At 45.4% G+C, this 14,013-nt stretch overlaps 1 protein-coding gene across 1 annotated transcript in view; it reads left to right on the top strand.

The window, feature by feature from the left end:
- Nucleotides 1-13,401, top strand: part of TMEM52B (transmembrane protein 52B) — a 38,503-nt gene extending 25,102 nt beyond the window's left edge. Inside the window, exons 5-9 of the mRNA XM_083150185.1 lie at nucleotides 172-215; nucleotides 477-515; nucleotides 1,614-1,783; nucleotides 7,911-8,166; nucleotides 13,340-13,401. Coding sequence (XP_083006311.1) covers nucleotides 172-215; nucleotides 477-515; nucleotides 1,614-1,783; nucleotides 7,911-8,125 — 468 coding nt within the window. The 3' untranslated portion in view covers nucleotides 8,126-8,166; nucleotides 13,340-13,401. The remainder of the gene's footprint in view (nucleotides 1-171; nucleotides 216-476; nucleotides 516-1,613; nucleotides 1,784-7,910; nucleotides 8,167-13,339) is intronic.
- The last annotated feature ends 612 nt before the right edge of the window (nucleotides 13,402-14,013 follow it).

Below are 14,013 nucleotides of genomic sequence, written 5' to 3'. Positions count from 1 at the left end.
GTTTAGTGTTCAATAAAGAATAACAAATTATTTTTAGTTAATTTTTAACTTTCCCATTTGTTTCTGAAAAATACTAATGTATATGAAAAAAAATATATTTTGTTATAAATTTTAATTTTTTCTTCATTTTAGTCAAACCACACTTTTTAACTGCAACCTATTGTATTACAGGTTTGCCGGGGAACTTGTGATTCAGACTGCGAAAGCTCCAAACAGTGAGTAAATCCCAGTAATATCCTACAACCAAAAATATCCCATCTTATACTACAGTATTCTTTTACAAAGTGGCAGATCTGATCTTATTTATGGGGTGGGGGGTTGTGTCATAAAAAAATTGTCATTCAGTCCATTGTGTGATTCCCCCCAAAACACCAATGTATCTCTGTGTTAAACAATTCTATTCTGTGTCCCATATAGTTCAGATAATTTTAATGCTTGATTAACAAAGTTTAATGTATTTTTTTCTACTTCTGTAGCTGCTCCAAAACAGAATGGATTAACCAGTGGTACATATGGTAAGAGGACACCCCTAATTTATTCCTCAGAGAGGAGACACTACAGGTAACTTCAGGGATGGGGCTGAATAGTCTCATCAGTAGGCCCTGCCCGCAACATAGGGAAACACCCCTGACGTCACCGGGCTATTACCATGGGAACGCCCAGCATTCTCATGGGAATGCCCATGAAACGCTGGGCATTCCCATGGGCGTGTACCCCTGTGCGCCGCCCCCGCCCCCCACCCACCGGCTGCAAGGTTGGGTGGATGCACCCAGTGAAAAGTTTGTTCGCCATGGGTGCTCCTGAGGCTTTCACAAATCCCAAACATCGGGTAGAGGCCGAATGGGGCCCGCTACAAGCGTGTCGGAATCGGAGCCAAAGTCTGCTGACCTATTTTCTCACAGAGCGATCTCTCTTCATTGTTTTTCCTCTTTTAAAATAGCCGACCTATAGCTCTCCAAGACTTCATCAATCTCCCGCTACAAGTGGCTTTATTTTGAGATTCGGGGAACTTATTCCATTGTACTTCATATCAGTGGCGTAAGTTCATCCCAGTTGCCCGGAGGCAAGATAAGTTTTGGTGCCCCCCCAAATAGCTCATTCAGGGGTAGATTTTTTAAGCTCGGTGAAGTGATAAACTGTCTGGTTTTTATTACCGGCCAATCAGCTCCTACCTGTGAAGTTACCGGCTTGATTTGAAACAGGAAAGGTAGGAGCTGATTGGACGGTGATAAAAAACAGACAGTATATCACTTCACCGAGCTTAATAAATATACCCCTGAGTAAGGTGTCTGTCTCCAGTAGGGTCACTGGACAATTGCAAAAATGATGTTAGGAGGGGGAGTCAGCCTCATTAGCAATATCAACTGCTTACATTTGAATGATTCAAACTTGAAGGGAAGGAAAGGTGCCCCCTTGGGAGCAGGAGCCCGGCGGCAGATGACTCCATTGCCTCCCAGAGTTCTGCCTCTGCTTCAAATACAATAATAACCTAAAATATTTCCAGTGACTGCATTGTTTTCTGTTCCATTGATTGCATAGATTGTGTTATGTTACTTTTATAATCGCTGTCTCCTAATTTGTCCTCCTTTCTTATTATGCCACTCCCATATTAGGCTAGTAGTCACTGCAGGAGTTCTGCTTCTAATATTCGGGATCACATGTACCTGTCTACGTTGTTGGTACCTTAGACAGCAAGGCTGCCCAGACAGGGGAGGGGAACAGCCCTGTGAAGTCACAGTTATAGCCATCGACCATGACAGCACAATCCAGAGCACTATCACCTGTGAGTAACCCGGGGGGGGGGGGGGGGCAATGGCACAGGATAATGTTACCAGTTTATCTATGCCAATCTACTTCCAAATTACTGATGTGTTATTAGTATCCAGTGATTGCTGCAGTGATGAAATGCCCGGTTCATATGTGGGCAATGTGCTTGCTTATGATAGTGTATGACTATGAATTTATATGGCCATATTATAAGTGGCGGAAGTAATTAAACAGCAACAAAATGTTTCTGATAATCACAGCAGGAGACTCTATAAATAAATTCTGGTTATTAACACAGTGAACCTCGTTAGGCTTGAGAGTGAGGATGAGAAATGCAGTCTAATAACCTTTCCCCTTTGTATAAAACTGCTTTTTATGTATGACCTTACTGAGGCACATCCACATTGACAGTCTCCCTAAATCTAGTACATTCATCTATGCCCGGAGACATAATGTTTACACTGGTGGCAGTTTCATTTTCTCTTATGAATGTAACGTTAGTCTGATTCACATCGGGTTTAATGCAATGTTTGCATACTGTATAAGGCAAATAATATTTTATAACTAATTTGAAGGCATTGTCTACATGATAAAATTGTTACCTAGAAATCTTGTGGACACATAAAAAGACCATTAGCGCCATCTGGCTGCGATTATTTTCCAACCCAACAGAAGGAATGTGTCACTTGTCATTCAACTGCTCCAACTTCACCTGCAAACAGTTTGAATGCAGCATTAGCTGCCTAATGACAAGGTATATATCCTGTTATATCCTCTGTTTACCAATGCTGAGCATTTTGCTGAGAGAGGGATGATTTTTCCTTAAATGTGGCACTAGAACATTGGCGTACAGTATGTATAATTGGAGTGTGCATTACACATAGGAACCGAGGTCACACCTTCTACCCATATAATTATACTTACCTCTTCTGTATGTATAACTGGTACTGAGTGTGCATTACACATAGGAAGCGGGGTCCAGTGGCGCACACCTTCTACCCATATAATTATACTTACCCATTCTGTATGTATAACTGGTGCTGAGTGTGCATTACGCATAGGAACCGGGGTCCAGTGGTGCACACCTTTCACCCGTATAATTATACTTACCTGTTCTGTATGTATAACTGGTGCAGAGTGTGCATTACGCAGTGGCGCACACTTTCTACCCGTATAATTATACTTACCTCTTCTGTATGTACAACTGGTGCTGAGTGTGCATTACACACAGGAACCGGGGTCCAGTGGCGCACACCTTCCACCCATATTATTATACTAACCTCTTCTGTAGGTATAACTGGTACTGAGTGTGCATTACACACAGGAACCGGGGTCCAGCGGCGCACACCTTCCACCCATATAATTATACTTACCTGTTCTGTATGTATAACTGGTGCTGAGTGTGCATTACGCATAGGAACCGGGTCCAGCGGCACACACCTTCCACCCATATAATCATACTTACCTGTTCTTTATGTATAACTCGTGCTGAGTGTGCATTACGCATAGGAACCGGGGTCCAGTGGCGCACACCTTCCACCCATATAATCATACTTACCTCTTCTGTATGTATAACTGGTGCTGAGTGTGCATTACGCATAGGAACCGGGTCCAGTGGCGCACACCTTCCACCCATATAATTATACTTACCTCTTCTGTATGTATAACTGGTGCTGAGTGTGCATTACACATAGGAACCGGGGTCCAGTGGCGCACACCTTCCACCCATATAATCATACTTACCTCTTCTGTATGTATAACTGGTACTGAGTGTGCATTACACATAGGAAGCGGGGTCCAGTGGCGCACACCTTCTACCCATATAATTATACTTACCCATTCTGTATGTATAACTGGTGCTGAGTGTGCATTACGCATAGGAACCGGGGTCCAGTGGTGCACACCTTCCACCCGTATAATTATACTTACCTCTTCTGTATGTATAACTGGTGCAGAGTGTGCATTACGCAGTGGCGCACACTTTCTACCCGTATAATTATACTTACCTCTTCTGTATGTACAACTGGTGCTGAGTGTGCATTACACACAGGAACCGGGGTCCAGTGGCGCACACCTTCCACCCATATTATTATACTAACCTCTTCTGTAGGTATAACTGGTACTGAGTGTGCATTACACACAGGAACCGGGGTCCAGCGGCGCACACCTTCCACCCATATAATTATACTTACCTGTTCTGTATGTATAACTGGTGCTGAGTGTGCATTACGCATAGGAACCGGGTCCAGCGGCACACACCTTCCACCCATATAATCATACTTACCTGTTCTTTATGTATAACTCGTGCTGAGTGTGCATTACGCATAGGAACCGGGGTCCAGTGGCGCACACCTTCCACCCATATAATCATACTTACCTCTTCTGTATGTATAACTGGTGCTGAGTGTGCATTACGCATAGGAACCGGGTCCAGTGGCGCACACCTTCCACCCATATAATTATACTTACCTCTTCTGTATGTATAACTGGTGCTGAGTGTGCATTACACATAGGAACCGGGGTCCAGTGGCGCACACCTTCCACCCATATAATCATACTTACCTCTTCTGTATGTATAACTGGTGCTGAGTGTGCATTACGCATAGGAACCAGGGTCCAGTGGCACACACCTTCCACCCATATAATCATACTTACCTCTTCTGTATGTATAACTGGTGCTGAGTGTCCATTACACATAGGAACCAGGGTCCAGTGGCGCACACCTTCCACCCATATAATCATACTTACATCTTCTGTATGTATAACTGGTGCTGAGTGTGCATTACACATAGGAACCGGGGTCCAGTGGCGCACACCTTCCACCCATATAATTATACTTACATCTTCTGTATGTATAACTGGTGCTGAGTGTCCATTACACATAGGAACCAGGGTCCAGTGGCGCACACCTTCCACCCATATAATCATACTTACATCTTCTGTATGTATAACTGGTGCTGAGTGTGCATTACACATAGGAACCGGGGTCCAGTGGCACACACCTTCCACCCATATAATCATACTTACATCTTCTATATGTATAACTGGTGCTGAGTGTGCATTACACATAGGAACCGGGGTCCAGTGGCGCACACCTTCCACCCATATAATCATGCTTACATCTTCTATATGTATAACTGGTGCTGAGTGTGCATTACACATAGGAACCGGGGTCCAGTGGCGCACACCTTCCACCCATATAATTATACTTACATCTTCTGTATGTATAACTGGTGCTGAGTGTGCATTACGCATAGGAACCGGGGTCCAGTGGCGCACACCTTCCACCCATATAATTATACTTACATCTTCTGTATGTATAACTGGTGCTGAGTGTGCATTACGCATAGGAACCGGGGTCCAGTGGCGCACACCTTCCACTCATATAATTATACTTACATCTTCTGTATGTATAACTGGTGCTGAGTGTGCATTACGCATAGGAACCGGGGTCCAGTGGCGCACACCTTCCACCCATATAATCATACTTACCTCTTCTGTATGTATAACTGGTGCTGAGTGTGCATTACACATAGGAACCGGGGTCCAGTGGCACACACCTTCCACCCATATAATTATACTTACCTCTTCTATATGTATAACTGGTGCTGAGTGTGCATTACACATAGGAACCGGGGTCAAGTGGCACACACCTTTCACCCATATAATCATACTTACCTCTTCTGTATGTATAACTGGTGCTGAGTGTCCATTACACATAGGAACCAGGGTCCAGTGGCACACACCTTCCACCCATATAATTATACTTACATCTTCTGTATGTATAACTGGTGCTGAGTGTGCATTACGCATAGGAACCGGGGTCCAGTGGCGCACACCTTCCACCCATATAATCATACTTACCTCTTCTGTATGTATAACTGGTGCTGAGTGTGCATTACACATAGGAACCAGGGTCCAGTGGCACACACCTTCCACCCATATAATCATACTTTCCTCTTCTCTATGTATAACTGGTGCTGAGTGTGCATTACACATAGGAACCAGGGTCCAGTGGCGCACACCTTCCACTCATATAATTATACTTACATCTTCTGTATGTATAACTGGTGCTGAGTGTGCATTACGCATAGGAACCGGGGTCCAGTGGCGCACACCTTCCACCCATATAATCATACTTACCTCTTCTGTATGTATAACTGGTGCTGAGTGTGCATTACACATAGGAACCAGGGTCCAGTGGCGCACACCTTCCACCCATATAATTATACTTACCTCTTCTGTATGTATAACTGGTGCTGAGTGTGCATTACACATAGGAACCAGGGTCCAGTGGCACACACCTTCCACCCATATAATCATACTTTCCTCTTCTCTATGTATAACTGGTGCTGAGTGTCCATTACACATAGGAACCGGGGTCCAGTGGCGCACACCTTCCACCCATATAATCATACTTACCTCTTCTCTATGTATAACTGGTGCTGAGTGTCCATTACACATAGGAACCAGGGTCCAGTGGCACACACCTTCCACCCATATAATCATACTTACCTCTTCTGTATGTATAACTGGTGCTGAGTGTCCATTACACATAGGAACCGGGGTCCAGTGGCACACACCTTCCACCCATATAATCATACTTACCTCTTCTATATGTATAACTGGTGCTGAGTGTCCATTACACATAGGAACCATGGTCCAGTGGCACACACCTTCCACCCATATAATTATACTTACCTCTTCTCTATGTATAACTGGTGCTGAGTGTCCATTACACATAGGAACCGGGGTCCAGTGGCACACACCTTCCACCCATATAATCATACTTACATCTTCTGTATGTATAACTGGTGCTGAGTGTGCATTACACATAGGAACCGGGGTCCAGTGGCACACACCTTCCACCCATATAATCATACTTACCTCTTCTGTATGTATAACTGGTGCTGAATGTCCATTACACATAGGAACCAGAGTCCAGTGGTGCAGACCTTCCACCCATATAATCATACTTACATCTTCTGTATGTATAACTGGTGCTGAGTGTGCATTACACATAGGAACCGGGGTCCAGTGGTGCACACCTTCCACCCATATAATCATACTTACATCTTTGCCAGAGTTCATTTTCCTGGTGAATTGTGCGTGCGCATTAGAGAAGTCTCTGGGAACATAAACCCTCATCCTAATCTGTTCGGTCCACAGTGTATTTGCAGCAGGGACTGATGTCTGCGCTCCGTGCATGTGTACAGTATATTAGGATATGTGCAGGGCTGTTGTGCGGATGCCTTCAGCGACATGTCTATTACATAGTCGCCGAGGCCTTTGCATGTGGGGGAGAACAGATCGAGGCAGGCAGGGGACGTCAGCATTGGGGACGCCCAGCATTTATGGGCGCACCCACGAAAACTCTGAAAAATGATGGGAGTCCCCACGCAAATACAGACAGGCTGCTGCCTGCCAGGGGTGGGCGGCTGACATCACAGGACGTCAGATTCCCGCCCGTTCCCGGACTGGACGGCGCAAATATAGGTCAGTCACGACTGACTTATATTTGCGAACAGGGGAAAAATCATTCGATGGTCGGTTGATCAATTGATTTCGCCCCCATATGCTAACCTGCAAATGGATGTTTATGCAAAACAACCATTCGCAAAGCAGCAGGGAAGTGCGAGCATTCGCTCGCCCGGTGGGTGGGGTTTGATGACTCGCTAAGCAGCGATTTTTTTTTTTTGCTGCTTACTGAGTCATCCAGAATCACCACCATAGTGCAGGTGCCATGTTCCCACAATGCCAGGGTCTACTATGCTGCCAAAGAGTAGGACCCTGCACGGAGCCTGAATACAGGCCCTCTCCTATCTTAGCTGGCAATTTACCTAAAAAATGCTGAGAAATTGCCTGTTTTTTATATTTAATAAAGTTTTATTTTAAAAAAGTTACATCGTAACCCCCTAGCACTAGAAAAAAGATATATATAATCATATTATATTCTTGCATTTCTCATAAGTGCCTGGCTTCACTTTACCAAAATCTTATATAGAAATCTATACACTTAGCACGTTCCTGAATCTCCATTACAAATGTCCAATTATAAACACAGTAAAGGTCCATCGATGGTAAAGTAATAAATGCATCATAGAGTCTTGTTTCTTAAGCTCAGAACTGTCTTCTCTCCACAGCTCTTCAGTCTGTGTTTGGGCCAGCTGCCCGCAGGATATTTGCTGTGGCCCACTCCCATGGTCCACCACCCCAGCTCACCTCTACTGGACCAGAGACCCCTCCCTGTTATGAAGAAGCCCTGCATATGAGTCGTTTTACTGTTGCCCGCAGCACTCATAAGCTGTGCCATCTTGATCCAGTTCCGGAGGAAAGAAGTGAAATCCCTATACCATAATGGACCACCATATCAGTGCATCTATGAGGCTGGATTGAAAAGTAATGCCTCCATGGCCATAAGTTTTATATTAATGAACACATTTGAACACTTTTTTTTGTACATGATAACTCAGTTTATCCTCTATGTAATGCACTATTCACTTTTCAACGTAGCAGCCATCCCTTTCCACTCATGTGCACCAACGCTTGATGAGTTGGGCAAACCCAAAATAAATGTGGTGGTTGTTGTTGACACCAGGACCAGCTTTCACCTTGCCTTCAGAGTTGAAGTGTTGGCCCTTAAGATGTTCTTTCATCTGGATAGAGGTGAAAGTCGTAGGCGCAGTCGGGGGCTCTACAATGGGTGCGGCAGAACTTCCTTGAACTGCAGGCGCTGCAACCCTCTTTCCAAAGATGAAAGATCACCTTATGGGTCAACACTCTGAGGATGAGGTGAAAGCTGCGGTCCTGGTGTCGACAACAACCACCAACTTTCTTCTCTGGGTTTTTATATTATATCGTTGTCTGCCTTTATCGCATAGTGTTTATGCAGCTTTAATCAAGAAGTAAATTTGATGCTCTCAGTTGAAATAAGATTTACCTAAACATTAATTACCCGCTACCCTGATTAATTATGGCACTCTACAGGCCCATCCACTTTGCAACAGGTAAGTGCTCCTAGTTGGATTACCTGCACCCTTAGGGGTCCTGAAATGTTCACCTTCATTTGCGATCCATGTGAATTATGAGTGGCCTGAAGCATGGGCAGCAAAGCGAGTACATAATACACTAATAGGGGATTTAGGTGCTCCAATGCACAAGTTGACACTAAAAAAAGTGAAAAACATGTCGACTTTTGTTTCCATGTCGATCTTGTTGCATTTTGACCTTTGATCCACACCGTACTGCATGACTAGGAATTTATCTCGCAACTATCAGTAGATGGTGCAATAATGACAATATATTGCCTTCAGTAGCAGCTACACCAGCAGCAGGTCTATCTTTTGAAAAAAAAAATCACATTGTGCCACCGCTGTCCGCAGTGTCCACTCAGGGCTTCCCAGACACTGCGGACTGCCCACCCCGCCGCTGCACCCACAGCCCCCAGACGTTTCACGCAGCCCGGACCCCACACTGCCCACCCCCTTCACATAGGTGTGTGCCAGCAGTGCTTTACCGCTGGCACACACCTCGGATCAGACCAACACATCATGGGTGCTAAAAAGAACCCGCGATATGCCGCTGATGGGTCCGATCCGATAGATTGAACCTGCAGCAAGTTCAATCAGTAGGGTCCGACCTGATGCGCAAGGGACCATGCATTGGGTCGGATGGGGTGTCAAACACATTCGATTTGGGCAGATTTCTTGGCACGATCAGCCGGACTTGGGTGAAATTGTCCCTAATTGTATAAGTGTATGGGGGCCATTACTCTGCACTGCGAACACCGTGGAGAGAAGGAAGTCATTAGCCCTCCTTCCCAACAGCCAGGCAATGCCTGCGTTTTTGGGGACACTCCCAGAAAACAATGTCGTCGTCCCCCCCCCAAAAGCCCGGCCGGCTGTCAATCAACTTGCTGGCTGTGATCGCAAAGAAGGCTCGCGCATGTGCACTCCGGACCGTGCGCAAGTGCAGTGATTTGATAATCGCCTGGGCTGAAAATTCGCAGCCAAGCTAATGGGTCTGAATTGGGTCCCTGGAATAAATCATCTAGTGCAGGGGTCCTCAAACTATTTTGCTCTGGGACCCAATCACATAATAAAATGTATTACAGAGCCCCAACAAGTTTCTGCAGAAGGTCATCACGTCACATGTGTAGGCAGCAGCATACCTCTCAACCGTCCCGATAATCGCTGGAACGTCCTGGTTTTCGGGGACGTTCCCGCATTTAGTGTAGACACAAGGGGGCAGATTTATTAAGCTTGGAGAAGAGATAAACTGGAGATAAAGCGGAGAAAAGGTAAAAGGAGATAAAGCAGCAGCCAATCAGCTGTGTTTGAAAAAGACAGTTGGGAGTTGATTGGCTGATGCTTTATCTCCTTTTACCTTTTCTCCGCTTTATCTCCAGTTTATCTCTTCTCCAAGCTTAATAAATCTGCCCCTAAATGATGGGAGGAGCCTGAAGTAACAGACAATTCAACAGACTTTTTCAGACTCCTTGAATCACTGACCGAGATTAGAAAAGTCATCAGCCTGATGGTCAGCAGCATGGAGTCGCGACCCCATGCTGAGAAGGTCGGGACCCACCTTGGGGTCAGGACCCACAGTTTGAGAACTGCTGATCTAGTGTTTACAAGGCTTTACATTAAGGAGGAATTTCCAATGCAGACAGAAAATCCACTTCTCAAAGCTGCCAGTAGATGGTGCTCTACTAACAGTATACTGGCCTCAGAAGCCAGCTACATCCTCAGCACTTTCTGGATGAAACTGAAACTCACTCTAAATGTAAACTAATAAACAATGTCATTTGATCTCCATGAAAGAAGCACAAATACAGTACAGTATGGACCCCTCAAGACATCAGCATGAGACATTTTGCACTTTACAGTTGTCCTCCCACTACAATGTATCCCTGGTGTAGTTCTAGGAGCACGGACTTCTATAAATGTGATAAAAATCTTTAAACACACAAAACTGTCACATAAAAACAGTCCCAGCGTTCACTCATTCTTGTGTATGTTGACACATAAAATACAATGGCTGAAATGCAAAGTGCGCAGAAGGGCTTATACACATAGTAATATGGATCGTTAGGTTGACAGCCATTAGGTCGGCCACTATTGGTCGAAAGGCAGTTTGAAAAAGATTGACATGCATTAGGGTTATATGGTCAAAAGGTCGACATGCAAAAGGTCTACATGAAAAGGTCAACATGAGTATTTTAAAAAACAGTTTTACTATGCAAAAGTGTAGGTCAACATCATACATCCCAACTGTCCCGCTTACCGCGGGAACGTCCCGATATTCGGGGACGTTCCCGCGTCCCGCCCGGGGCCTCCATTGTCTCGCGGTGGGGGGGGGACAGTTGGGAGCTCCCCCAGTCTGCCAAGAATAGACGCTGTGCGCATGCGCACAGCATCTATTCAGTGCCGACGAGCGGCGAAAACGGGGCGTGGCCGGAGTTCGCGTCATCTCGCAAGGCCACGCCCCATTTTCTCTAGGGCACGCCCCCTTTTCGCAGCGCGAACGTCCCGACCTCCCAACTACAAAAGTTGGGAGGTATGCAACATGGACACGGTATAAGTCAGAGGTGGCGAAACCTGTCCTCAAGATAAGTGTCTTATGCAAACTGGGATCTATAATAGGAATGATTGCAGCATGTTTGTAAATATGACAGAGAGGGAAGTGCAGGAGCAGAGCATTGTGTCCCTCCTGGAGAGGGTCATGTCGGGAGGTATGACAGGGTAGCGCTATTAGCTGGGCAGCGGGTGGACGCTGATTGGCTGAGGGCGTCCGGCCAGTCTTTTCAATATGTTTTCAAATTCAGCAAGGCTTCCTGCCACACTGCCCGGCAAATAACTCTACAAGTTCCCAGCCACCGCTTACAGCAGCCTGGACCCACTGCTCACCACCTGCTGCTTGGACACCGCCACCCGCAGCCCGGTTCAGTAGCTTTCACATCAGCCAGCAACCCGGGCTGGTCGCAAGAGCAACCCTGCTAGCTAGCAGGGTTGAAATCTTGGGAAATTTTCCAGGAACTTGGCCCGGGAATATTTTACACAAGTGCTAGATGGGAATTTTGGCTGGTGTGAAAGGGGTATCAATTTATAATTGCAATTACCTGTGTTGAAGCACCTTTCTTAAGGTGCCCATACACTTTACAATTATTGTATACAATATTGTATACAATATCGCATCAGATCTAGTCCAAAAAGTATGTTGCAAAATCAAGATGCGATGAGATGCAATATTGTATACAATAATTGTAACGTGTATGGGCACCTTTAGCAATTTACCTGTTCAACACAGATGAGGGTAATCGTACATTAAGAGGAAAGTCCAGGAGCAGAGCATTGTGTCCCTCCTGGAGAGGGCCATGTTGGGAGGTTTCATGAGTCATTAAAACTCCTGTGCTTATCCCAACATTAACTAAAATCTGCAATCTCTCTCTTGCTACTGGTACTTTTCTGTCTCTATTCAAACATGCAGTGATAACTCCCATTCTGAAATAACACAATTTTGATCCTAAAGGCCCCATACACTAGACCGACTTTTCCAAAGGACAAGTCGATCAGTTTGCCCTTGAGCTCCCCCAGCAGCTTCCGTGGAGGCTCGCTTACAATTTGGCACTTGATGTGCCATTTTTACATGGAATAAATTGCATGCAATTTATTCCATGTAAAAACTCCCTGGGAGCTGGCCGCGGCAGGGGGCGGGCAGCGGTGATCTTTGGGGTCCGGGCAGTGGCTGCTGAATTTAAAATATATTATATATATATTCTTTAATTCAGCAGCCACTTCCCGCCCGCTGCCCGGCATCTGCCACTACGTGCCCTGCGTCGCTGCCCAGACCCCGCTGCCTGGACCCCGATGCTGCACATAGGTGTGTATGAGCGGTGCTTCAGGGGGTCTCAGCTCAGTGGTGCAGCTCCTGTCAAGTGTCACGGCCTCCACCTCCTCACTGACAGTGGAAATGACAGCTCGCCTCACAGCCTGGCGCTCCATGCACTCGGTCCCCCACTGAAGATAGTAGCAATCCATTTTAAATGCTGCTTCTAGGCTGATCATCCTAGCAAGGCGATCATCGTCTGCTGATCCGCTCTGCCAGTTCCTCCATTGGTTGCCTGTATTTTACCGTATTCAATATAATATACTGTACTTCTACTCACAATTAAAGCTATTAATTGTGCTTAAAAATGCTACTCTAACGTATATATCTCTTTACTTATCACAAAATATCTCCCATCTCGACCACTCTGCTCTGCACAAGATCTGTGTCTCTCTTCTGCACAGATCACTAGCTCCCTTTCACTATTACAGGACTTTCATCGGGCTGCTCCCATCCTATGAAATCCCCTTCCACGCACAATAAGACTCTCCGCCAGTCTCCAAACTTTCAAGCGTTCCCTGAAAACTCACTTCTTCAGGCAAGCCTATCATATTTAAGTACAATACGCATACCCTCTGAGGCACCTTCATGTATTATGTAGCTTCCCTTCTGGACTTGTAACTTGGTGTGACTGCTATGCTATTACTGATGCCTGTCCTTGTGTTTCCCTTCTATGTCCCTATAGATTGCAAGCTTCCAGCAGGGACCTCCAACCTCCAAGTCTGTCTGTTGTTATCCAGTTTTTTCTATCCCTGTCTACTATTGTAAAGCGCAACGGAATCTGCTGCGCTATATAAGATACTGTAACGGAATCTGCTGCGCTATATCAGAAACTGTAAATAAATTACTAAATTATGGTCGGTCTTAATGAGGGTTACCAAATTAGCTAATTTTATTGTTTAATCATCTTTTGCAGTGTTTACTATGCTATAATAATTGCCTGTCATTATTGATATTAGCAGTAGTAGTATTTAGGAGAAACTTTTATACTTTTCCTCAGTTGGTGAAATGTAAAATGTAAATTAGTTGATCTTTTTCACTATTAATGTCTTTATTAAAACACAGCTAAACCACAGCAGAATTTGGCATGATAACAAGCTGCCCACATCGGAGCCCTGTGCGCAAAGGGCCTAATGCAAGTTTGTACGCACACACCTACGCAGCTGCACTTGCAAGCTACAGACTTGCTAATAAAGCTGCCACCAAGAAAGGAGTGGGTCATTGGGTCGACAGAATTAAGGTAGACAGGCCTTAGGTCGACACATAGAAAAGGCCGACCTGACTAAGATGGACAGGGTCAAAAGGTCAACACAAGCATTAGGTTCACATTGGGAAGGTCAACAGTTAAAAAGGTCGACA

Source organism: Crinia signifera, chromosome 6 (assembly GCF_055691185.1).
Source record: "Crinia signifera chromosome 6, ASM5569118v1, whole genome shotgun sequence".
In the NCBI taxonomy this organism is placed as follows: Eukaryota; Metazoa; Chordata; class Amphibia; order Anura; family Myobatrachidae; genus Crinia; species Crinia signifera.
This window is presented reverse-complemented; position numbering and strand designations above follow the sequence as displayed.